Source organism: Bactrocera dorsalis, chromosome 5 (assembly GCF_023373825.1).
Source record: "Bactrocera dorsalis isolate Fly_Bdor chromosome 5, ASM2337382v1, whole genome shotgun sequence".
NCBI lineage: Eukaryota > Metazoa > Arthropoda > Insecta > Diptera > Tephritidae > Bactrocera > Bactrocera dorsalis.
Genome location: NC_064307.1, coordinates 56448879 through 56476717, shown reverse-complemented (window position 1 = coordinate 56476717; position 27839 = coordinate 56448879). Strand labels below are relative to the sequence as shown.

The 27839-nt window shown below is 39.3% G+C and overlaps 2 protein-coding genes across 2 annotated transcripts in view; one reads left to right on the top strand and one right to left on the bottom strand.

The window, feature by feature from the left end:
- The window catches only part of LOC125778955 (gram-negative bacteria-binding protein 2-like), a gene marked incomplete at its 5' end in the record, with an annotated part of 217652 nt that overhangs the window by 173035 nt on the left and 16778 nt on the right, over positions 1–27839 (bottom strand). The window lies entirely within an intron of this gene.
- LOC125778948 (uncharacterized) lies at positions 5603–7584 on the top strand. Its single transcript, XM_049458847.1, has 2 exons — positions 5603–7398; positions 7467–7584. The coding sequence occupies exon 1, from the start codon at positions 5850–5852 to the stop codon at positions 7245–7247; it is 1398 nt and encodes a 465-aa protein (XP_049314804.1). The 5' UTR covers positions 5603–5849; the 3' UTR covers positions 7248–7398; positions 7467–7584.

Below are 27839 nucleotides of genomic sequence, written 5' to 3'. Positions count from 1 at the left end.
ATGCTGAAAAATTATACCCTCGGATCAAGACGCGAATTCTGGACATTTTTCGGCAATCGCTCAGTTTAATTTGATGAGTTGTTGTTGGGTAGCCTTCGCCTTTAATGCTTTCACTAGGTTTTAAAAACTCATAATACAGCATGCCTTCTTTATCTCATAAAAGGCAGAGCATATTCCGCTTTGTCGTTGATTTGTCTGGTTGCACATGTTTTACATATGACTTTTTGCGTTGCCAATATCCACAAATTTCAATTGAATGTATCCGGCTGCTTTTAAACGTTTAAAAATGACTGCTTGAGGAACTCCCAAAGAATATGCGAGCTTTTCATCATCTACAAACTTCATCGCGTAATACTTCCAGTTCCTCATATTCAAAATTTTTTAGCCGCCCACAATGTTCTTTTAAATATTTAGAAAAATAATTGCCTTAGAAGGCAACACAATTCTGAAGATTTATATACAATCATCCATGGTGTCGATCTTTCCACCACTTTCTTTTCTTTCTAAATGCAATTTTTTTTAATTTTTACAAGTCTGTATTGTAAAGAAACCTGGCCACAAATAAATACGAGTATTATGTTAAAGGACGGACCCTTAGTGCATTCGGTACAAAGTCCCTAGCGTACGAAGACGAGGGAAGTGGTATAAACACTGCTATAAATAGTATGAAAATTTCTAATACCCAACATATTCATAACTTCTCATGTTCAAATATTTTCAAAACTTGTGAAAGTCGCGGTTTTGTACAATCCGCTCGGAAATGTATAAATTAGTAACTGAAAAGTCTAAATAAAAAATTTAATAAAAGTATTTCTAAAATGAAAAAAGGCAAAAAAATATATATCTTTAGTACAAAAAACATTTCGAGTTCGTATGTAGATAGGCATAACACTGGCCTACCAAAAAATTTTTTTGGTTTGGTGCAACTCTGTGCGCATCAGTAGTCGGTATAGTAGGTAGGTAGTTTACCTACAATTCTCATTTTAATTTCCCCGTATACTATGTTTGCAAGCACTTGCCAGCCACCGCATCATGGATCGCTCATACGCCCTGGCATACACTAAGTAATGTAAGCTTGTATGGTACTGTCCTGCATTAGGTCAGCCGTTTCAAATATTGGCTTCTGGCAAATTATGTGAATAAATCAATTACACAGGCCTAACCAAATTTTTTTTTGGTTTGGTGCAGCTCTGTGCGCATCAGTAGTCGGTATAGTAGGTAGGATGAACCACATTCTCGCTACTATATGTTTTCTTCTTCTTTCTTATGAACAAGAGCAGATATGGAAAATGTGACTTGTTTTCTCGCATCAAATCACAAAATATATCCAAAATCAGGTATAAAATCTTAGGCACCAAAATGAGTGTAGGTCGATTATAATCGGACCACTGCCACTCACGTAGTTGCATTTTGTATACAACAGCCAAAGGCTACGGAAACCTCAAAATTATTTAAGTCGTAAATTAGTGAATTCAGTTAACAAAAAAACAATTCCATTTTTAAAGTATTTATTGAACCGCGCTCGTATGTATAAACAAAATAACATAAAATAATCTGCAAAATCAAACTCATTACAAAATCCATTTGTAACAGTCTCTCACCTAACTAATCAATGCGAAATTGAGGCAAGTAATATTTGAAAAAAATATATGAACTTTTCAAAATGCTTCTTCATAAATCTTCTGTAACTAAAAGGCAATAAAAATGGTCAACGGCTTTGAACGAATTCAATAATGATTTATGTATATAAAAATAATTTTGTCATTAAATTTCGCTATTTTTTGATATGCATCGCTCCATTAGAAGTTCATATATTCAACAAATTGTATGAAATATTAGCATTTTTAACGAACAAAATATTACGTTGGTACGCAACTATTGAAGAGCTCTGTGTTAATAATCCATAATTTATTTCCATTCACATATGTACATATTTCTATAACTCACTGTAGGACAGAATTTTGTATTTTATTTAGTTTCAGATATCTCAACCGAAATTTATATAATTTATATAATATATATTTAATCGCATTTGAATCTGACATTGGTGCGAATATCGATATCTGCCTATATCTTTAAGAGTTAATTCCACAATATTTTATAAGTTCGATTTACTGATTTCCTCAGAGCTTCGTTTCAAATTGTTTCGCAAAATTGATCTACGCGGGGGAGTCATTTAAATATATGTATATTCTTTGATTCTTACTTAAAATTGATCTGCATTGAAAAATTCGTATTCGATTATACTAATCCGATCTAAACTAAACTAAGATACTGTATATTATAGACATTCGCTGCTGAAAATTGTTAAAACAAGAAAATACGTAAGCTTCGGTTGCACAGAAATGGCATGATGCCACATTTTGTGAAGATATTTCGTCATGTGAAAAAATTTTTCATACAAGGGCATATAACGGGTGATTTTTTTGAGGTTAGGATTTTCATGCATTAGTATTTGACAGATCACGTGGGATTTCAGACATGGTGTCAAAGAGAAAGATGCTCAGTATGCTTTGACATTTCATCATGAATAGACTTACTAACGAGCAACGCTTGCAAATCATTGAATTTTATTACCAAAATCAGTGTTCGGTTCGAAATGTGTTTCGCGCTTTACGTCCGATTTATGGTCTACATAATCGACCAAGTGAGCAAACAATTAATGCGATTGTGACCAAGTTTCGCACTCAGTTTACTTTATTGGACATTAAACCAACCACACGAATGCGTACAGTGCGTACAGAAGAGAATATTGCGTCTGTTTCTGAGAGTGTGGCTGAAGACCGTGAAATGTCGATTCGTCGCCGTTCGCAGCAATTGGGTTTGTGTTATTCGACCACATGGAAGATTTTACGCAAAGATCTTGGTGTAAAACCGTATAAAATACAGCTCGTGCAAGAACTGAAGCCGAACGATCTGCCACAACGTCGAATTTTCAGTGAATGGGCCCTAGAAAAGTTGGCAGAAAATCCGCTTTTTTATCGACAAATTTTGTTCAGCGATGAGGCTCATTTCTGGTTGAATGGCTACGTAAATAAGCAAAATTGCCGCATTTGGGGTGAAGAGCAACCAGAAGCCGTTCAAGAACTGCCCATGCATCCCGAAAAATGCACTGTTTGGTGTGGTTTGTACGCTGGTGGAATCATTGGACCGTATTTTTTCAAAGATGCTGTTGGACGCAACGTTACGGTGAATGGCGATCGCTATCGTTCGATGCTAACAAACTTTTTGTTGCCAAAAATGGAAGAACTGAACTTGGTTGACATGTGGTTTCAACAAGATGGCGCTACATGCCACACAGCTCGCGATTCTATGGCCATTTTGAGGGAAAACTTCGGACAACAATTCATCTCAAGAAATGGACCCGTAAGTTGGCCACCAAGATCATGCGATTTAACGCCTTTAGACTATTTTTTGTGGGGCTACGTCAAGTCTAAAGTCTACAGAAATAAGCCAGCAACTATTCCAGCTTTGGAAGACAACATTTCCGAAGAAATTCGGGCTATTCCGGCCGAAATGCTCGAAAAAGTTGCCAAAAATTGGACTTTCCGAATGGACCACCTAAGACGCAGCCGCGGTCAACATTTAAATGAAATTATCTTCAAAAAGTAAATGTCATGAACCAATCTAACGTTTCAAATAAAGAACCGATGAGATTTTGCAAATTTTATGCGTTTTTTTTTTAAAAAAAGTTATCAAGCTCTTAAAAAATCACCCTTTATTAACTGGCCGACATAGGAACATTTTTTGAACGTTGTTTGTATTTGAGCCACAAATATCACCAATTTTTGCTATTTTAAACAGGAAAACACCTACATATTTGCCCTATCACATCAGATTTTTACTAAATATTCGCAGGACTGCATTCTAAAGAACTTAAATCTCGAACAAAAAAAACCTGATTTGATACGATAAAATGAGGTATAATTTGGTAATCAGCACTACCAAATTAGTAGAAAAAAATAATCAGAACATGAACAAGGAAAATGATGTCGGCCGGTGTTATATTTGATCGTTCAGTTTGTTCAGCGGTTCCGACAAAGCTTCATGGTAAGAAAAGGATGTGTGCAAAATTTTCATATCGCTATCTCCAAACTTGAGTGACTGGTTCGCATATATACAGACTAGTATGACTAAATCGACTCATATTAGAAAATTAATATCAAGCTGATTATTTCTGTATATATCTTATAGTGCCTCCGATATTTCTTTCCAGGTGCTATAAAACCTCTTGGCAAACTAAATACACTCTGTTCAGGGGTCGAACACAGAAGTGTTTCACCTCAGTGCCACGTTGGATTTGAAAAGTATTCGACTCTGGCACCACTTTCGGCGATTGAAACAGTTTTCATTCTATTATTTTTTGGTTTAAAACCGCATTCATTTTTTTTTTTTTTAATTTCATTCAACCATTCCAATGTTTATTATATATACTCGTACCATTAGCAACGCTTAAACGTAAATATTAACCAATAAAAATATGTTATTCAAAAAAATCTTGTTTTTTATTCCAACTGTAAAAACAAATAATGGCAAACCAGTGTTTACCTTAGGTGCAACGCATGGTATATATTTTTTCCAACGGTTTTCGCTATAAATATTAAATTTTGCGCCGCAATTGCGCAACCTTTGGTATTTTATTTAATTTATTATGGATTTCGCCTAAATAAATTTTAGCAAAAGTACGCAAATAAACTTACAACACAAAATGAAATTGTATACATACATATATAAATATTTAAATTACACAGTGTTTCGGCTTACCTAACATGTTACATATACGCAACAAAACGGATAAAATATGTGTGCGGTAAAGAATTTCTATGGATAGAGAAGATAAAGTCACATTTGAAAGTATAGTCATAATTTTTTTTTTAATTTTCTCAACAATACATATGTTAATTCCGCATGACCCGAAAGAGATTACTTGGAATTGTTCGTTCAGCTTCCATACATATACATAAGTACCATATATTCAGATGAACGCCAAAACGTGCTTAAGCAATCCCTCGGCCGTTCATTTAGTCGGATATGATCTTTTATGCCTCATTGCCCTCTGAGATGAATAAATAGAAGGTGCTTTCCAAAGTAAACAGGACTTAAAAAAAACACAACAAATGGTTTATCGGCAAAATCAATTTATTCGGTCCAAAAGCATGTCGAACGAGTGTTTTAGCTCGTTGGCTGGTATAGCCGCCAGTATTCCAGTGCAAGCCTTTTGAATGTCCTCTACGTCTGCATAACGCTTTCCTTGGGCAAATGCATTTTTCCGAAAAGGAAAAAAGTCGCACGGTGTCATATCAGGTGAATACGGGGAGTGGTTAAAGGTTAAAATGTGATTGCCAGTATGCCAGTGCAAGCCTTTTGAATGTCCTCTACGTCTGCATAACGCTTTCCTTGGGCAAATGCATTTTTCCGAAAAGGAAAAAAGTCGCACGGTGTCATATCAGGTGAATACGGGGAGTGGTTAAAGGTTAAAATGTGATTGCCAGTATGCCAGTGCAAGCCTTTTGAATGTCCTCTACGTCTGCATAACGCTTTCCTTGGGCAAATGCATTTTTCCGAAATGGAAAAAAGTCGCACGGTGTCATATCAGGTCGCAACTGCCTCCGTCCCGTTAAAACCCTGGCAGGCCTCAGAGTACGTTCCCCCCCCGTCGTCGTTAAGTTGGCGTGGTAGGTGTAAGTTGAGAGTACTCCTTCTTTGCGCTGGTCGGCTCTGAACGTATTGCCTCATAAGGGCGTACGTCAACCCTCGCCTTGGCCTCGTCACTGAGATAACCTTGGGACCACAAAAGGCGACTACCTTCCGGGGGACGGATAGCGGCTCTGAGTGGGGACCCTCTTAGCATGGACAAGTCATTCACAAACAAACCAACAAACACAACAAACGGAAAGACGACGAAGGAAGATGAAGGGACGTCGAATTCGACACCCGGATTCGTTCCAGGCGGGGCTGCTGCTCCTGTGGCGACGAAACCGTCGCTGAGTAGCTGCAGCGACAGGACAAAGCCCTCGACAGTAGTCTCCTCATCAGGCGGAAGAACGGGGGGAGCCGGCGCAAAACCGCCGGCTAAAGAGGTAGTGAAGGGTGGAGCCTTCGTGCACGGCGGAATCGCTAGCACTAGCAGAGGAACTTCTGCTAGAATTACGAAGGGGTCCACGGGGGCCACTAGCAGGGGAGCTTTAGCTAGGAAGCTGAAGTCGGACCGTCGACTGGCGGCAAAAATTGTAGAACGCTACGATGGTAAGCATGCTGGTCAGGTGTCTGAGCAGCATGCAAACACGCTCGAATGGGCTAAGAGGATTCTGAGTGAGAGCGAGACCGATAGGTCACGACTTGAAACGAAGATACCTGAACCAGCGGTTAAGCGGCAAAGGTCGCATGAGGGAGAAACCTCCCTTGGTAAGAAACCGCGAACGGGGGCTGCGCCAACTTTTAGCGAAATTGCTAAAAGCGCTGGCGCTAGAGTACTTGGTGTGCTCGACCGTAGCAGGGAGGACGGTGCCATCTCCCACGAAGAGTGGAAGAGAGTAGCGGCGGCTATCTCTTCAGTCTTCCTCAAGGTGGTTAAGGGAAATCCGGGGCCACCCCCAAAATGTGTAAGTGCCGGTTGGCACCATGGGCTGCACAAGCTGACAAGGTGTGCCGATGAAAGATCGGCCATCTTATATAAGGAGGCAGTATCTCAGGTGGGGGAGGTGTGGAAGGGAGCCAGACTGGAGGCCGTGGACAAAGCGGACCTTCCGCTTCGCCCTAGAGCTCGCGTCTGGTTGCCGGCTGAACCTTCCACTGCAAATGAGATTGAGGAAATCCTCAAGTACTGCAACCCCTCACTTCCCACGCATGACTGGAGGGTTATAAGGCTGGAGAGAACCGATGAACCATATCGGCAGGCATTGATAATGCTTAACGAGGAGTCCATCGGTCCTCTCAGTAAAACCAAGGGAGCCATCAGCTATGGTTTCGAAATGGTGGTGCTAAAGGTACTCCCAACGAATACCAGGGCGGATGGCACCCAAGCTGCAGATGCGGGGGAGAGGGCGGACGGCGTTAGCGATGGTCAAACGACCATGGAAAATGACCCAAACCTCTCGGACGTGGCGAGTTCTGGAGGCGGTTCGTCGATTGGCGATTCCGTCTTCAGCCTCGAACAGCTGTTCGAGGAGGTGAGGGTCGACCACGACATGAGTGCTGAACTGGCGCTCCTAGAGGAGAGTCTGGGGGATGAAATTCCTCCAGATTAATCTCCAACACTCAAAGGCGGCCTCCGCCAATCTACTGCTTCGTCTGGAGCAAGACGAAGCCGATGTCGTCCTAATCCAGGAACCGTGGCTGACTAGTAGCGGGATCTCTGGCTTGAGGACGAAGAGCCATAAGCTGCTGGCGACCAACGATGTAGGTAGAAACAGAGCCTGTATGCTGGTCAGAAATGAATTAACGGTATTTCTTTTACCTAATTTTAGCAATGCTGACATAGTAACAGCAAAACTGGAATGCGATACCGGAAATGTCTGGATCATCTCTGCATATATGCCGCATGATGATGCGGTGGAACCGCCTCCCGCACTGCTAAGGAGAACCGTGGCGGAAGCGTCTCGGAATGGTGCCGACGTTATCATCGGCTCGGACGCCAACTCGCGACACTCCATCTGGGGCAGCTCGGATACAAATAATAGAGGTGAGTCGCTTTTTGATTTTATTGTAAGCGAAAATCTTCGCATTTGTAATAGGGGAAATTCTCCAACTTTTGTGACCGCATGCAGGGAGGAGGTTCTCGACCTCACCCTAGCCTCTCATGCGATTGCCTCGCTGATCTCAAACTGGAGGGTCCTCGATGATCACTCATTTTCCGATCACAGGTATATCGGTTTTAGTCTAGTCGGAGAAGGTCCGCCTAGGAAATCTTTTAGAAATCCTAGGAACACGGACTGGGAAGGCTACCGAAGGAGGCTTCGACAAACTCTTCCACGTGCACCGGAGGTGAACACACTGGGCACCGCCGATGTGGTGGACGGGTGGGTCGAAGTCTTCAGCTCAGCGTGCATTTCTGCACTAGAGAGCTCCTGTCCACTGAAAACGCCAAAGGGCAAAGGGAAACCTCAATGGTGGACTATGGAGCTCTCGGAAATTAGGGCGTCTTGTAGGCGCTTATTTAACAGGGCCCGTAGGAGTGGGTTATCTGACGACTGGGCGCTGTATAAAACAGGCCTTTCGATATACAAGTCCGAATTAAGGAAGGCCAAGAGAATCTCGTGGAAAAATTTCTGCGAAAGAGTGGAGGGCTGCCACGAGTCCTCTAGATTCAGGCGCATTCTCGCTAAAAACCCAGTGCCTCTGGGTTATCTCAAGGACGCAAACGGGAGGTGGGCCCTGAGCAGTGAAGATACACTTCAGATGCTTCTCGATGCTCACTTCCCTAGCAGCACGTCCCCTATAGAGACATCTCTCGGAGAGTTGCACACTGACTGCACGGCTTTTGCCGACCTTCTGGATGAGCGACATTTGACATGGGCGATTAACTCGTTCAAACCGTTCAAGTCCCCGGGACCGGACGGCATTATTCCAGCGCAGCTGCAGCAGGCTGTTAAGTTGTCATGCGGCTGGTTGTTACCGATCTATGCGAACTGCATCAGATTAGGTTACATTCCGGGGGCCTGGAGACGAGTCAAAGTTACGTTCATCCCGAAGGCCGGCAGGGGGTCCCACGTCACGGCCAAGGATTTCAGACCCATAAGCCTCTCCTCTTTTCTGCTTAAAACTTTGGAGAGATTGATGGACTGGGATTTAAGGAGGCGCATTCCGAGAGACTACCTATCAGGAGCGCAACATGCGTATCGTAAAGGCAGGTCTGTAGACACTGCCCTGCACACTATAGTGTCGTGGCTGGAGGAAGCCATTGAAGCTAAGGATTTCGCTGTTGGGACCTTCCTTGATATTGAGGGAGCTTTCAACAACGTCTTGCCGGAGGCAGTCATAACTGCTCTAGACGGTCTTGGGGTTGAATCGAACCTCAAGCACCTCATCTTCAGTCTTCTGTGTGACAGAGTGGTCGAAACAGAATGGGGCAGCGCGCGCGCGCAGCGAAATGTGAGCAGGGGAACCCCTCAGGGCGGGGTTCTTTCTCCTCTTTTATGGATCCTGGTCGTTAACGACCTTCTTAGGAAACTAGAGGATCTGGGCTGTCGGGTGATTGCCTATGCAGACGATGTTGCACTTATGGTCAAAGGAAAATTCCTTAGCACCGTATACGAGCTGACGCAGGGATATCTCGGCGTTGTAACTAAATGGGCGGTCGGAAGTGGACTCGCCATAAACCCGAATAAAACAGAAATGGTTTTATTCAGCAGAAGATATAAGATCCCAGTGGCACCGTTGCCGCAAATGGGAGGTATTTGCCTACAACCGGCAGATACAGTGAAGTATCTAGGGCTCATCCTGGATAAGAAGCTTTCATGGAAGCCGAATATCGAGGAGAGAGCCAAAAAGGCATCGATTGCCTTATACTGCTGTAGAGGAGCTATCGGCAAAAGGTGGGGCCTCTCACCGAAGGTGGTCCTCTGGCTCTATGACACCATAGTAAAGCCTATAATGTTCTATGGAGTCTTTATGTGGTGGAGGGCTTTACAGAGGACCACAATTGCTAAGAAACTCGAAAGCGTTCAACGGGCTGCGCTCATCAGCATGTGCGGTGCATTAAGGTCCACTCCAACTATGGCACTTAATGCAATTTTGAACATAACGCCCGTCGATATTGCCGGAAGGTGTATGGCCGCAAAAGTGGCGATCAGGCTCAGGGAATCTGGGTTCCTAAAGGAGCGTGTCTCTGAACACTCAGACATCCTTACAGGCTTTGACTGCATCCCGGATCATCTGGATCAAGGAGTCGCCATATCGGACTCTCGCAGCTCCTTCTCTACCCATATACCGAAGAGGGAGCTATGGGTGGGCAGAAGCCGCTGGAGAAGGGGGGCGGTTAGCTTCTTTACGGATGGGTCAAAGCTTGGGGGAAAGGTTGGTGGAGGGGTTTACTGTCGGGAGCTCTCCATCAGCTCTAGTTTCAGACTTCCCGACTACTGCAGTGTCTTCCAGGCTGAGGTTGCAGCCATCAAGGTAGCAGCAGATCTGCTACTCCGGAGAGTGTCCACATTCAGGGAGGTGACCATTCACTCAGATAGCAGAGCAGCGATACTAGCCCTGAACTCATTCACAGTGCGTTCAGGGCTGGTCGAGGAGTGTCTGGCGGCACTGTCCCTGGCGGCGACAGTATTTTCTATAAGACTTGTATGGGTGCCTGGCCACAGCGGAATAGCGGGTAATTGCAAAGCTGATGAGCTAGCAAGGAAAGGCACCCTAGAGTCACTATCGGTAGAATGGGAACGGGTCGGTGCTCCGGTGTCCTCTTGTGTCCTACTACTGGATAACTGGGCCACGCGGATGCTTGGTCAGCGTTGGGCCAGCATTGGTACTTGCACGGTCGCAAGAGCATTCTGGCCAAGAATAGATCGCAGAAGATCCAACGATCTCTTTGCCCTCAATAAAGCTAGCCTCTCCTTAGTGGTGGGGCTTTTGACGGGCCATTGCCCTATTGGCACACATGCTGTAAGACTTGGAATCTTACCGGATGCGGCGTGCAGAAGCTGCTTAGAAGAAGATGCGGAAGAAACCAGCCAGCACTTCCTTCTTGACTGTCCCGCATTCGGGAGGTTAAGACTTAGACATTTGGGGGCACATACCTTCAGACATCCTACCGAACTGGTGGGTGTAGATATTAAATGCCTTTGCAAATTTGTATTGGCTACCAAGCGCTTTGCCGATCTGTAAGTCTGAACACGGGAGTTCTTTTTCTATGGCATCACAAAGGACTACGTACAGTCCACGTGCGATCTTTGATCAGCCATCTAACCTAACCTAACCTAACCTAACCTATCAGGTGAATACGGGGAGTGGTTAAAGGTTAAAATGTGATTTTCGTTCAAATAATCTGTCATAAACGTCGATACGGCGCATTATCGTGCAACAAATGTCAACTTTCATCTTTACGATATTCGGGCCGAACACGTCGAATACGGCGCACCAAACGCTTTAAACCTCCAAGGTAGAATACCGTAATTAACGTTTTGGCCTGGTGAAATAAATTCTTTGTGAACAATATCTTTGGAATCATAAAAACAAACGCACAGTTTCGATGGAATTCGCGGTGATCACGGATTTTGATTGGCCCACATGTTGATCGACATTTATGTCCTCACGACCACTTTGAAAACGTCGAAACCACTCGTGCACTCTGCTACGGGATAGGCAATCATCGCTTGTTTTATCACTTGAATTGTTTCGGTAAAAGTTTTACCAATTTGGAAACAAAATTTAATGTTGGCTCTTTGTTCGAAGCTCATTTTCGCACCGATAACACTAACATTCTGACACTTAAAACGCAATAACTTCACTTCCAATCGATGATGGCCATGAAATTTTCACTGCACAATCGATAAATATTGCAGATTCTAATGCACCAGTCGACATATAAATGGCGCCACCAGGGGGCTATATTCAAAAAGCCTTGTTTACCTTGGAACGTACTTTGTAGAATTTAAGAAGTTGGGTGGGTTTGAAAATTTCAAAAAATCTATTTTTTTGTTTCTTATTCTTTTTTATTTGCATAGACACCGCTTACGCGATTATAGCCAAGTTAACAACAGAGCGCCAGTCGTTTCTTCTTTTCGCTACGTGGTGCCATTTGGATATTCCAAGCGAAGCCAGGTCCTTCTCTACTTGGTCTTTCCAACGGAGTGGTGGTCTTCTTCTTCATCTGCTTCCCCCGTCATATATCTCATACAGCTCATCGTCCCATCGAATGCGATATTCGCCGTGGCAAAAGCGTAAAGGACCATAAAACTTTCGTAGAACTTTTCTTTCGAAAACTCACAACGTAGACTCATCAGTTGTTACCATCGTCCAAGCCTCTGCACCATATAGCTGGACGAGAATTAAGAGCGACTATAGAATTTGGTCTTTGTTCGTTGAGAGAGGACTTTACTTTGCAATGCCTACTCAGTTCGAAGTAGCACCTGTTGGCAATAGTTATCCTTCGTTGGATTTCCAAGCTGACATTGTTGGTGGTGTTTACGCTGGTTCTAAGGTAGACGAAATTATCTACAACTTCAAATTTATGACTGTCAATAGAGACGTGAGAGTCAAGTCGCGAGTGTGACGACTGTTTGTTTGATGAAGGAGACATTTCGTCCTGCCCTCGTTCACTGCCAGACGCATTTGCTTTGCTTCTTTATCTACTCTGAAGAAAGAAGAACTAACGGAGCGGGCGTTAATGCCAATGATATCAATATCATCGGCATACGCCAGCATCTGTACACTCTTATAAAAGAATGTACCTGCTCGATTCAGTTCTGCAGCTCGAATAAATTTCTCCAGCAAGAAGTCGCATGATAGGGAGTCTTGTCTGAAACCTCGTTTGCTATCGAATGGCTCTGAGAGATCCTTCCCGATCCTGATGAAGCTTTTGGTACTGCTCAGCGTCAGTATACACAGCCGTATTAGTTTTGCGGCGATACCAAATTCAGATATCGCGGCATAAAGGCAGCTCCTTTTCGTGCTGTCGAAAGCAGCTTTGAAATCGACGATGAGGTTGTGTCAATTCTTTGTTCACGGGTCTTTTCCAAGATTTGGCGCATGGTGAATATATGGTCGGTTGTTGATTTTCTAGGTCTAAAGCCACACTGATAAGGTCCAATCAGTTTGTTGATGGTGGGCTTTAATTTTTCACACAATACGCTTCTTACATACTTGAGGAGGCTTATCCCACGGTAGTTGGCGCAGATTGTGTGGTCTCATTTATTATGGATTGGGCATAGCACACTTAAATTCTAATGTTGTTGTTGTTGTAGCGGCAGAATTCTGCCGAGTTGACAATACTTGACCATATAAAAAGTTCGGGTCCGTTCCGGTTACATAGACCCGATTGTCGTGGGAACTTAAATTCTAATCGTTGGGCATGCTTTCGTCCGACCATATTTTACAAAGAAGCTGATGCATGCTCCTTATCAGCTCTTCGACGCTGTGTTTGAATAGCTCGGCCGGCAATCAATCGACCCCCGCCGCTTTGTTGTTCTTCAGGCGGGTAATTGCTATTCGAACTTCTTCATGTTCGGGCAATGGAACGTCTGGTCCATCGTCATCGATTGGGGAATCGGGTTCCCCTTCTCCTGGCGTTATACGTTCACTGCCATTCATCAGGTTGGAGAAGTGTTCCCTCCATAATTTAAGTATGCTCTGGGCATCGGTCGCTAGATCACCTTTGGGGGTTCTACAAGAGTATGCTCCGGTCTTGAAACCTTCTGTAAGCCGCCGCATTTTTTCGTAGAACTTTCGAGCATTATCCCTGTCGGCCAGCTTATCAACCTTTTTATGTTCCCGCATTTCGGCCTCTTTCTTTTTCTTTCTGCAAATGGGTCTGGCTTCCCTCTTCAACTCTCGGTATCTATCCCATCCCGCACGTGTTGTGGTCGATCGTAACATTACAAGTTAAGTTCTGTTTTCTTTTGCATTTTCCGAAAACCAGTGGTTTAAAAAAGAAATTTTTTTTTTTTACTTTATTAAATTCTACATTACCTAAATTGTTGTCCTAAATTTTTAAGTTAATCTGAGTAATAGTCTCGGAGATACAGCCTTGAGAACTTGTGGGCTCGAGGCTCGCTTCGCTAAGTGCCTCGTCTTAAAACGTCTTTGTTTCGAAATTGTGTTTTTGAAGTCGGTGGACACGATTTCTCGAAAAGTTATCGACCGATTTAGTTCGTATTGAGTACACGTTTTTAAAATAACATTATCTAGTTATTGAACGAAGGATTTTTTCTTGTGTCAATCGATGAAACAAATGACAACAAATTTAATAAACTTTTGAGTTCTTCGAATTAAGTATCCAATAACTTTTTTCTTGTCAGAACCCAAAAGTAGTTGCTGGAAAGAAATGGCCGAATCTGAGGTTTATTTTAAAATATTCATACCAGAAACATATTATAAAAAAGTGGGAATATCACTATGGGGTTCTTCTTAAGTTCATAAGAACTTTTTAAACTGCCTTTTATTTCCAATTCCGCTGTCACTTTCAGCTTGTCATTTATTTCGTCCATTCATGTTTAGATGACCCATAAGATATATAGGTTTTAAATTACTGTTCCCACAAAGTAATTGTCTCAATCCTTAAATCTTTCGTTAGAGATCGTTTTTACTTTCACTGTTTCAAGCTAGAGAAAGCTGAGTTGATTATCTAAGAATATCAAAGTATTTTGTTGTTGGATTTTATATGCCTATCGTTTCGCCATAAATAAACATACACCTGATAGAACTGCTCACCTAAACTCAGTTATTGTTTTGCTCAGTAAAACAAGGGATTAAATCCATTTTGAATTCAAAATAGAGCTTCTTTAATTTCAACATATCTCAAATGTGAATATTCCATTCTGACTAATTTTTCGCAGCTTTGAAGTTACCTTGCAAAACTACAAATGAGACATTTGAAAGGAATAAAGAGTAAATATGCGAGATCAAGTAAGCTTCGTATTCGGTTTACAGGTGCTAGAAATGGCTTCGTAACGTAAGTAAAAACTTCAATTAAGAAAATTACAGAAATCTTAATCATAATTATACTCAACTAGCTGACCCCGCAGCCGTTTTCCTGCGTGAAATTATATGTTTTGAAATGAAAAGAAAGTTGAATTTATATTGTGTTGAAAATCATTTATTTGCGATTTTTCTAATTTTTTTTTAACGTAGCGCAGCTTGATGAACAAAATTTTTTTGGTTTCTTTTCTGGTGCGTAAATGTTCAGAGAAGATGGGTTTCGAAATCGTGAACACGCCACGCATACATATCTGGCCGTGTGAAAAACGCATTTCCAGATTTATCCCACACTCTTCTAGCTTCTATCCTTCTGTCCTGTTGATTGTCATTTCAAATGCAATTTACCTGGAAACTGAATAGGTTTGAACTGAAATGGCAAATCGTTGGAACTCAAAAGAATTCGTAGAATCAAGCATTCTGCCCCCCTGTAGTCGATAGCTGCGTCACAATCAGTCGGGTTCCATTGCACAGTTTCGGCGCATGAAGATTGCGAAACATAATAATGACAGGTTCAACTTTGAGACGCAAATGATGCTGCGGCATACCAAGCCTCTCCAAAGAATTTAGAAATTCCACTGGATAATTCACGACTTCGTGTCATTGTCAAGACGATCGGAATTTGCCCATTTCCAATCCGTAGCGAATACGATGTAAAATCTCATCGGCAATGTAATTTTTTTCGTATCCCGTAAGTGACGCGAATTTGAAGGCTGATATGTCGAAATGACCATCGCGAAAAGTGTGCGAACTTCAGTAGCATGCGAAGTAGCTATCGAATCGTCCATCGTTTGATTACATTTATTATCATGTTCCAGCAATTGTAATTGCTTGCATGCTTCTCAAAATGTTACACACACTCTACCATTCACAGTGCGCATTGACTCAAATGAAATTGAACCACGTACATTTATCAATAGCAACCGAAGGTATTAGCAATCGTCGTTTTTCGGGTGGATTATGTAAATTCGTCCTAAGGAATTAGTTGAGAACACACCTGGATGACAATATATTGGTTGGCCTTGCTTTCTGCGTAGCTATTTCTTTGGCGATGCATTCCATGCATAATATCAAGGCATTGACAAATTGAGCAATGTTCTCACAAACGAATCACTGACGCAATTTGAGAAAAAACTCGTCAATGTCAATGTTAATGTTGTTGGAAGTGTTTCCGCTGGCTGTACTGTATTCTCTGGGTTGAAAAACACTCTTTAGCCATTCTCCAAATGAACTGCGAAATGCACAACAGTCGGAAAAGTCGATTTCACCAAACTGCAATATCCATCATTGGCATGGGTTTTGAATGTGAATTAGACAATAGTGGCGAATATGGTACGATCCATATGTTGTCGACTTCGATATTCACTACTCTAAGTTGAATGGTAAATGTCCTGCCATTGCCGTCTGATGAGCTACGACGATAGAGTGGATCTCCATCATTTCCATTTTGCGTTTCCGAAAGAAAAGCACGTGGATAGTGTTTCGTGCATTTATTGCAAGTGGGATTGTGGTGCCCGCAAGGTCCATGCACCATATTGGTTTTCATCGCTTCGTAGAATAATGGATCTTTCTCTGCATGAGGAATTTCCGCAGAAATGATTTCATCAATTTGATCTGGTGTAACTACCATCCACCATTCAAAGAAAAATGTGTGCGTGGGGCAAACCTCTTTTTTGCAACTCAACAGAGTACATCCAGCATCTGACTGCACCATACTTGTATATACAGTATATTATCGTGATGATCGCTTGCTGATTGACAGCGATCCATAATTCCACACATATGTCATCGCATCGTGGGAGTCTCATGTAGTTCGTTTGTCTTGGGCTGCCATACGTTGATGGCAAAAAGAGCGATATTAGCGCGATGTCTTCGTTGCTTCGTAACAACTTTCAATCTGTAATTGTTCACTTCGTTTGAAACACACATAAAGTTTTCACTGAATAATTTTCAATAATTTTTCCGGAATAAAAAAGTAAGCGACCGAAATTGAACGATTCAAATAATTTACAAATCAAAATATTGAAAAACAAAACAAAAAAGAACTGTATGAAAAGTTACTTTTTGGAAATTTCCAATTTTTCGACGTTTCCTTATGAAAAGTAAATGATTTTTTTTATATCTAACCCTTTCCAGATCCACAGCGAACAACTTCTGATTTCATGAAGATTGGTTCCGCCGTTCTCGAGCGTTAGCGTTACTAACAAACAAACAATCATTTTTACTTACATATGTACATATGTATGTATGTATGTATATACAAAATAAAACGTTTGTATGGGAAAAAGAAAAGGGCTGTTTTTAGGGGCTTTCCGGCAACTTTCGTAATTTTTTCTTACATAAGAACCTTCTCCTTATAATAACAAATACAACAAAAAAAAAAATCAGCCAAATCGGTTCAGCCGTTTATGAGTGATGACCTTACAAAGAAAGTGGCATTGATTTTTATATATATAGATTTACTAGACGCAATTATATAGAAATTTAAAACAAATGTATGTATTACGAAATAACCATTAAAGAAATACTGCCGAGAGCATAACATTTAAGCAAGCTTTAAACTTGCTATCCTTCAATCTGATAAAATTATGAATAATATGCCAACACTTTGGTTAAGTAAACAGGTTTGGAATAAATATGTTTTTATGATTAGATATTAACACTTCAACACTTTCTTCGCCATCCCTGATGCATTACGTTGCTGTGCTGCATACCTTGTAACGCAAAACTTCTTCAAATATAACAAGTTTGAGTAAATGTTTACTTAGATATACTATACATACATACATTATGTGTGTTTACAAATTTTCTAAGAATTTTACAGGAAAACTAAACTTTTGTAAAGTTTTTGAACTTGTTAATAAATATTTATGAATGTGTGTTGCTTGTTAAGTAATTGCCATGTATCTATTGCATGTAAGTATGTATGAACATGTATGTGAAAGATAGCGCGTGTGTTTGCATGTGTATACGCTTGTATGTAGTTGTGCAGGAGCATGCGTTAAGCTTTGCATATTTCATACATGTTTAAATGTACGAGCTTAATATTAATAGCGTAATTATGATGTTGGAACTTTTTTGGGGTCACTAGAGGAGAGAGTAATGTAAGTATACCCACAACAAACTAACACATGCACGTACACAGAAAACAGTCAATCTACTGAGATTTTGCAAAGATGTGTCTAGTTTTTAGTGCGGAAAATGTTGGCATTAATTTTCACAAGTTCTCATGAAATTGCAAATATTTCTGCAGGTAATTAAAAGTGAGTGTTTTTAAAGATGTTATCAATAAGATTGTATAATGTGATGTATTTATGAGTCAAACGATGATATTAGATTTAATGAGACTAAGTTGTATAGCTGAGAAAACCAATTTCAATAGTAACTTTCAGGTTAGATTAGAAAGGCAGACTATAAGATGACTTTGTGATCTGTGGTATGAATAAAAAAGGGTTATTTGCCACCAAAAAGCCTTCCATGCATGCTATAATTTAAGTTAAAATCTTAACGAAACTTGGTACAAATGTTCCTTGGCATCCAAGAAAAGTTGTTATTGCAGATCGGAAGACTACCACACGACCACAAAACGCTATTAATCGAAAAACTATAAAGTCCCATAACTAAGTTCGGCAAAACTGTTGTTTGGTGGAACGAATTGCATTAGGAAGGGACATCTGCTGTTTCACAAATTTAAAAAAAGTAGCCGAGGGCCTTAACAAGTTTATTGTACACACATATCTCCCAAACCACTAACGTTAAATCAACCAAATTTGCTCAGAACTAATATTTTCGTCATTTCTTCCGGCGCACACTGGTCGATTTCATAGACCAAAAATAAAAAAGTAAAAGTTTGAAATTTAACACTATTTGTATCAAAGCTATTTCTTAAAACACCAATAAAACTAACGGTAGATACATTTTTACTCTATCCCATTCGTAGGGACTACGAAAAGCGGGAGAAGTGAAACAATAGAAACACGGGGACTGTACCGTGAAAATAGTTAAAAAATTATTTCTTATAAGAAATTAAATTGCAATATAAACTGGTGTTCAATCCCCATAAATCGATATGAGTATTAATAATAGAGGTATATATTATATAACAAAGTTATTTTATGTAATAATATGTTGTTTCATTATTTTAAAACAATTGTTTTATAAGGGCCCTTTTGAGTGATATGTTTTTCTTTATACATCGATTTAAGGTATACAAAAAGTTGTGATCCCTGTCTCGCCCTCAAATGAATCAAGTTTGTTTATATTAGTTAATGTTTTCTAAGTCTATGCTTTTGATTTCAGCTGCAACTTTTTGCAACTTTCTTTGTTATTCATGTTATTCTACCAGGCATGCGATTTTTTGTGTGTTATTTTTTATAATTTTTTGTATTTACGTGTATGTATACATATAATTTATTTTTTTATGTTTTTTTTTTCATCATGCATATACATATATACACATGTATTTGAGCTTTGGTTTTCATTTCATCATTTTCTCACTTTTATCAAATGCTTGTTTCATATGTACTTTTATTTAGGCACATCATATCGGTGTAAACTTTCACGCCTATATAAAATATTATATTTTTGAATTTTGGTGTTTAGAAAATGTATGAAATAATATCTCTTATCACCGTAGCAAATTTAACCAAGCATCAGTATCAACTTATTAGAAGCTTCGTTAACAAAAAACTTGATATTAACTTTTTACCCTGCTATGATAACATTTTATAGGAAAAACAGTTATCCTAAGCAAATAAAAATCTCATAAATAATCTGATGTTGAAGTTGAGATGAAAAATTAGTGGACCATATTGCGTCACAAATGTAATTAATGAACGGAATGAGTCCTCTAATTACCTATTATCAATAGGAATATGTGGCTTTAATGGCTGTTCTGGTCAGAGGGAATATAAGCAGAAATTTGAAAATAATAATTTGGAAGACAATAATTTATTTATCACGACAAATCTCCTTGTATAACTGATAATAAAATCGCAAAATGATGAAGAGCACAAACAAATTTGGAAAACCTGCAGACCTTCGTCCACCCGCTATTGCCGTCCTGTTCGAATTCAATTTCAAAAGGAATCAGTTTAATAGACCCTAAATGCACTAGATTTGCGCTAGACCTGCAAAGGAATTAACTTCAAAATATTCCTGGTATTATCTTCCTTCGTCAGTCCATACAATTTTAATTTACGCTCCCGATGTTATTCCATATGCACCAGTTTCAATTGAAGAACTCTCAGAAGAATTTGATGAGTCAAGCAATAAGGACGTTAAGATGTATCGACTCCATCATACACGATCTACGATCTACAAATCAAGACTCTTTAAACCGATTACTTTTGAGCTTAGATCCTTGTTTCACCAGTCAAAGAAAACTAGGATGCAAAATTAAATCAATTTTATTAAAATCACTTTTTGATCTAGTTAAATAATATTCAAAAAAATCCTTTTTTCGTTTATCAACTTTTTTAATTTAATATAATTAATTAAAATTTGCTACCATCGGGTGGTGGCGGAGTCGGAAACGGCAAAGGGACATTTTAAAAAGCTCTGGCAAAAGTTTTACTTTTATATAGGTATTGAAAGTATTTTTGGCCGCCGATTCCGTACAAGACGGACCACTGTGCGACGGTGTGAAAATGTGTGAAATCAGATTATAATTTCGCCCACTCCCTATAATATAGTTTCAAACATATCCTGTATTCGATTTATAATAACGTACATTTTATTCACTTTCCTCGTCGTAACATTTTTTGATTTGTGATATTTTTAGCTACTCTCTATAGTGGACAACAAAACTGTGCACTTACTTATAACAAAATATTTATTTTTGAGAGCGTGATATTTAATTCCGTGGAGACTATTTTAGCGAATTATTGGGAACAAATTTTTGGTTTCGACTGCTTTACAGGTAAACATACTATAACATACGGGTCCATTACGGGTCCCTAATATCACGCCATAGAAATAGTCCTCTAAGCTTATTTTGCGACAAATATTCTTCTCGGTGTGGAGCGGAAGAGAAGACTGGCGAAGACAAGAAAGAAAAAAATCATCGAAGACGGGCTGACTTTTGTGAAAACTACATTCATTTATTTTTGTATTTTGATTAATTGTTGTGAAATTAATTTAATTTAGTTCTCATAAAAGTTGTTGTGCAAGCATGTGTATCGTGTCATTAGAGTCATTCAAAGCTTTACTTGTTAAAATATCAAGCAGAAAAAAGTATGGAAACTCTGCTTTAACTCTTCATGGATTTATTTTCGCTTTCATAAATCTTCTGCTTTATTTTCTGAACTCGTTTAAGTTGCAACAAAAGTACTGGTAGGTGTGTTGCTTTAATCGCAAGCTGTGAATTCAACGAATTCTTCAACTGTTTGTAGGCAAGATAAAAATCCAAGAAAGCGTTAGCAAAATGCAGTGACAAGTTGGGAGTGTTGAGTTAAAAGTAGCATATATTTCAGTTGTTGCATTTCCCCGACTAAAACATATAAAGGTACACACTTATGTACCTCCATATAGATATACTATATACAATATTAGATATTGCATATATACTGATATCACAGCTGCAGCCGGAAAATGTTTCATTTGCGGAGAAGCAGTAGGAAATGTGCGGAAGCTGATGGTTAGATGGTTGACGCATTTCATTTTGCTCCATGCTTTCGCCTCTACCGTTTCTCGCTCTATTACAATGCTGGTTGACTGTTGGTAGTTGGTAAATATCGGTTAGCGTGGTTACAGACACAGTTGTTGCAACAAGACGCGCTGTCGTAAGGATGCATGAAATATGATGTAAAACGATGTGATTACAATGATGCATCATCTAATGGGACGGTGCAGCAATTGAGCGGGTATATGAAACGTATACTCAGAATTGACAATTTGCCAAATTATTTAAATGATTTATGGACAATTACAGCTAAATGAAGATAAATTGCAGGAAAAATGCAACTGAATTGCAATGAAAGGGTGGTGTCATAGAAAAATTAAGTTGAATTTTACTCTACTAAATACGTGGCAAATCGAACATGCCATATAGTAAAGGTACCAATTTCGATTTGTGAGGTTTTTCATCAGATTAACACTTTATAATGAAAGAAGTTAGGAAGAAGTTGGGGAAGCCATATAAAAATCGTATGTGGAACATCTGAACGCACATTAGTGGCAAAGATCAGGCCAAGAGTAATCAGAAGTTTCTGTTCTCGAATTGAAGAGGTTAGTGACACACAAAATTATTTAGGTTAGGTCGAAGGGATGATCGTTGGAATAGGGCAACGCTCAACAAGAGGTCAAAAAACTTTTGACTAGTCTGGCTGGTATTTTCAAGCGACTCAAGACTATTATTGCAGCTCTACTGTAGGAGTGAATGCGCAAAAAAAAAAGATTCCATAAGCAAATTATTTTTAAAATATATTAAACTAGCTGACCCCGCATACGTTGTCCTGCGTGAAATTATGTGTTTTGAAACGAAAAGAAAGTTGAATTTACGTTGTGTTAAAAATCTTTTATTTTCGATTTTTCTAAATTTTTTTCAATGTAACGCAGTTTGATAAACAACTTTTTTTAGTTTCTATTCCGAAGCGTAAATGTACAGAGAAGATGGTTTTCCAACTCGTGAACACGCCACGTATAACTGGCATGCACTTATGCAATCGTAGTTACGATAATTTGGCAAATTTAGCATAAACATTCGTGATGAGTTCATATTTCGTTGGAGTAAATTGACAAAAGCAGGTGGAATTGATATCAAACCACTGGAACCGAAATTTGCCTATTTCCAATTCTTATCGAAGACGATGTAAAATGTCTTCGGCAATGTAATTTTGTTCGTATTCCAAAATTGACGCGGATTTGAAGGCTGATATGTCGAAATGACCATCGCGAAAAGTATGCGAACTTCAGTGACATGCGCAGTGGCTATCGAATCGTCCATCGTTTCCATTGATTATCATGTTCCAGCAATTGTAATAGCTTGCATGCTTCTCAAAAAGTTACACACACTCTACTATTCACAGTGCGCAATGACTCAAATGAAATTGAACCACGTACATTTATCAATAGCAACCGAAGTTATTAGCAATCGTCGTTTTTCGGGTGGATTTCGTCATACCTGAGGAGGACTTTATTAATTTTATTAAATGAAAAACAAAATATACATTTTCATAATAGCGTTTATTCCATAAAGTTCCATAATTTCACTTATGTATATTTTTACAAATCGCTTTTGAACAACTTGTCATTTTGAAGTAAACACTGAGCTCAACACCACGCGCGCTCTAGAAAGCAACAAATAGCCTCTATACCCTTCACTGCTTCTCTCTATTCTAATGCTTTTTGATAAACTATATTTTTAGTTTTATGTTCTGGCGCATAAATAAATAATGTTGATGGTTTTCCGACACGGGAACAGGCGACATATAATTGGCCATGTGCAAAACATGGATTTTCTAGGTTGATGCCACATACACTTAGCGACTGCCCTTGCGATTTATTTATTGACATTGCAAATGCAAGCCGCACTGGAAACTGTAAACGTTTAAAGCTGAATGGTATGTCGTTCGGTATCATAGGGACGCGTTGGATTAAAACATCTTCGCCTTTGTACTTCCCTTTCAAAATTGTGGCTTCGATGACGTTGTTCAATAATTTCTTCACCGCAAGCCGGGTACCATTACACAGACGTGGCGGGTTTATGTTCCGTAACATAATAATTACTGATCCGGTTTTTAATTGCAGATTATGAGGTGGTAAGCCGGGCAATTCCAGCGAATTTAAAAATTCTGTTGGATAATTGACAACTTCATCTTCATTAGTAATGGAATCAACTGATTTGTAATTCTTCAATTCGCCAGCTATTTTCTCTTGAATATGAAAATTCATTTCATTCACATCAACATTTTTTGCGGCCAATATAACACGTTCGCTTAACCAAATGTGATTTACGTAATTTTGCGCAATGTTTGGGAAAACCATCTCCATGAGTTCGGTCTTTGATTCACAAAAGTTACAAAAATTGGTAGGGAATGTAATGTATCCAGATGATGTATCAACAGCAATAATACCATTACCAATATCGAACAGTTGTTTGGAAAACACTTCTCGGAATCGTATTGGGCTTCGCGTCTCAATTCTTGATCAAATGAGTCGAACATTGGGCGATTGGGTCCTATCATTCCTATTTGTATTAATACTTTGTTGGTAAGCATCAAGCATATGTCCTTAATTCAAATTAATGCTTCATTGTGAATTTCTTCGTTCATTTGCAAATCTGCATTCGATGTTCTAAGACGCATCTGATGCAATATATCTTCCGCCATATGATCTTTGTATTTATGCCATAAATCAGTCGGTGCTGATGGGAAGCATGAAGACAAAATTATAGAAAATGATGTTCGTATTTGTTTAGCATTTGACGAAATCACAGCATCTTCGAGACTCTGGTCCCAATGAGTGTCATTCTCTAACAATCCCAAATGTTGACAGGCTTCTCTGTATGTGTCACACAATACACCATTAACAGTTCGCAGATGTTGGAATGATGTTGGACCACGAACATTGACTAACAATAAACGCAAATAGAAACACTCGTCTTGACTGGGATGGACTGCATAAAGACGGCCTAGTGCATCGGTGGAAAATACTTGTGGGTAATCTGAAACTGGCTGTCCTCGTTTTCGTCGTTGAAATTTTTTGGATGATTGATTCCAGGTATAATATCTTGACATTTCGGAGTAAAGTAGCGTTCTGGCAAAATCATCATTCTGGCACATTTCAAAGAAGCTGGTTAATGTTGTCGATGGTGGCCTGTCAACTCGTTGTAAAACGTTTGCATCTGTAAAATACACCCGTTGACCATTTTCCAAATGAACGGCCAAGTTGTTCAGTAGGGTGTCGTTCACGTATTGGAAACGAAAATATACGCCACATGCCTTCGTTACTACTAACATAGCGGCCCATTTGAAATTGAGTGACTTCATCATTTGAATTTTCGGCAGCAACTCCGAAGACAGCCATGTCACTACCTTTGTTCACATACTTGCAAATATATTTAACAGATTTTATTTCCAATTCTTAACGAATACAATGTAAAATGTCTTCGGCAATGTACTTTTGTTCGTGTTCCATAATTGACGCGGACTTGAAGGCTGATATATCGAAATGACCATCGCGAAAAGTGTGCGCAATGACTCAAATCAAACTGAACGACGTACATTTATTAATAGCAACCGAAGGTATTAGCAATCTTAGTTTTTCGGGTGGATTATGTAAATTTGTCCTAAGGAATTAGTTGAGAACACACCTGGATGTCAATCTATTGGTTGGCCTTGCTTTCTGCGTTTCTATTTCTTCGGCGATGCATTCCATGCATAATATCAAGGCATTTCCAAATAGAGCAATGTTCTCACAAACGAATCACTGACGCAATTTGAGAAAAAACTCGTCAGTGTCAATGTCAATGTTGTTGGAAGTGTTTCCGCTGGCTGTACTGTATTCCCTGGGTTGAAAAACAGTCTTTAGCCATTCTCCAAATGAACTGCGAAACGCACAACAGTCGGAAAAGTCGATTTCACCAAACTACAATATCAAACATTGGCATGAGTTTTGAATGTGAATTAGACAATAGTGGCGAATATGTTACGATCCATATGTTGTCGACTTCGATATTCACTACTCTAAGTTGAATGGTAAATGTCCTGCCATTGTCGTCTGATGAGCTACGACGATAGAGTGGATATCCATCATTTCCAGTTTGCGTTTCCGAAAGAAAAGCACGTGGATAGTGTTTCGTGCATTTATTGCAAGTGGGATTGTGGTGCCCGTAAGGTCCATGCACCATATTGGTTTTCATCACTTCGTAGAATAATGGATCTTTCTCTGCATGAGGAATTTCCGCAGAAATGATTTCATCAATTTGATCTAGTGTAACCACCATCCACCCTTCAAAGAAGAATGTGTGCGTGCGGCAAACCTCTTTTTTGCATCTCAACAGAGTACATCCAGCATCTGACTGCACCATACTTGTATATACATATGTACGTTGCTTCTAGATAAAGTCCATCAAACATCGTAGCTGTTGTTTGAAAAGTCTTTCTGTATTTTCGTGATGATCGCTTGCTGATTGACAGCGATTCATAATTCCACACATATGTCATCGCATCGTGGGAGTCTCATGTAGTTCATGTGTCTTGGGCTGCCATACGTTGATGGCAAAAAGAACGCCGACCGATATTAGCGCGATGTCTTCGTTGCTTCGTAACAAATTTCAATCTGTAATTGATCACTTCGTTTGAAACACACATAAAGTTTTCACTGAATAATTTTCAATAATTTTTCCGGAATAAAAAAGTAAGCGACCGAAATTGAACCATCAAATAATTTACGAATCAAAATATTGAAAAACAAAACAAAAAAGAATTGTATGAAAAGTCACTTTTTGGAAATTTCCAATTTTTCGACTTTTCCTTATGAAAAGTATATGTTTTTTTTATATCTAACCCTTTCCAGATCCACAGCGAACAACTTCTGATTTCATGAAGATTGGTTTCGCCGTTCTCGAGCGTTAGCGATACTAACAAACAAACAATCATTTTTACTTACATACATATGTATGTACATATGTATGTATGTATATACAAAATAAAACGTTTGTATGGGAAAAAGAAAAGGGCTGTTTTAAGGGGTTTTCCGGCAACTTTCGTAATTTTTTCTTACATAAGAACCTTCTCCTAATAATAATAAATACAACAAAAAAAAACAGCCAAATCGGTTCAGCCGTTTATGAGTGATGAAATTACAAAGAAAGTGGCATTGATTTTTATATATATAGATTAGAGTTAATGAAGAATTATGTTTCCCACAACAACCTTAATAATGGCATCAGCACGGCAGCTAGCCGTGAGGTACAGTGGTAGTCTTATAATTAGAAACGACTTTGCTGCATATAGTTTTCTTAATTTATTTTAAAAATTTAGATTGCCACGTTAAAACTATAAATTGGAATCAACAAAGTAACACTTTTTATTTGAGTTTTACGTAAAAACAACAACAATATTAATTCTATTTTTAAGAAAATAAGGTAAACACAAAGAACACCAAATTTAGGTTGGTCATATATGTAATTAGAAACGAAAGTAACAACTTAAGAATATTTATATAAATTTGAAAAAAACTGATTAATTTTTTTGTATTTTGTTGAGTACCCTTTTATTTTTAACAACATTGTCGAGCTTTCGCGGTAAACTTTGGATTAATTGTTGGCATGTTTGCACTGATGTGCTATTCCTACTTTGTTGAACCATTTAAAACAACTCGTCATTATTTCGCGGTTTTTTGTTCTTAAGATCTCGTTTTACAATTGCCTATAAATTTTCAATTGTGTTCAGATCCGAACTTTGTGGAGGCCAAAATCAAAACATCAAGCCAGCTTTTTCACTAACCTTGCGTTGTGTTTTGGGTCATTATCGTGCTGGAAAATGTAATGGACTGGCATATTCTCAAAGGAATATGGTTTCATTATATTCTCCAGAATGTTTTTATATTGTTGTTGGTCCATTATATCTTGAACACGCTCAATTGGGCCAACACCACAAGAGGAAAAGGCTCCATAAACCATAACAGTTTCGCCACCGTGTTTTACTGTTTTCACAGAGTACCTAGGGTTCGGCGCCATGTTGGGAGGACGTCGTACATACGATTTTCCGTCGGACTGGAATAAATTGAACTTAGATTCGTCACTCCAGAAAACTCTATTCCAGTATTGGGGATTTGGCTTCATCATTTCCTTTGCAAATCGCAACCACTTGTTAATTTTTTTTTATACAAGCAGTTTTTTTGCGCAATGCACCCACGAGGTCCCAACTCCTGTAAATGCCTTATATCGCCCAAGCTGAGATTTCTACATGAATTTCTTGTCCAATTTAAGCCCTTATTTCACGCAAAGTCAGGAAAGAGTTGTTTTTGCTCGTCCTACAAATTATTCGGACTTCTGCTGGAGTGGTTTTTCGAGGTCTGGTCTTCGTGGTAGGGTTTTCAAATTTCTTTCTTTTTTTATACAAATGAATACCTTCACAGCTGACATAGGCAATTTCTTTTTTTTTTGATATCATAAGTTTTCTTTCATCCGCGAGTATGGCCCAAGTGAAAATATTAACTTGAGTAAAAATTAAGATATCTTAATAACACGTGTTCGTTGGCAA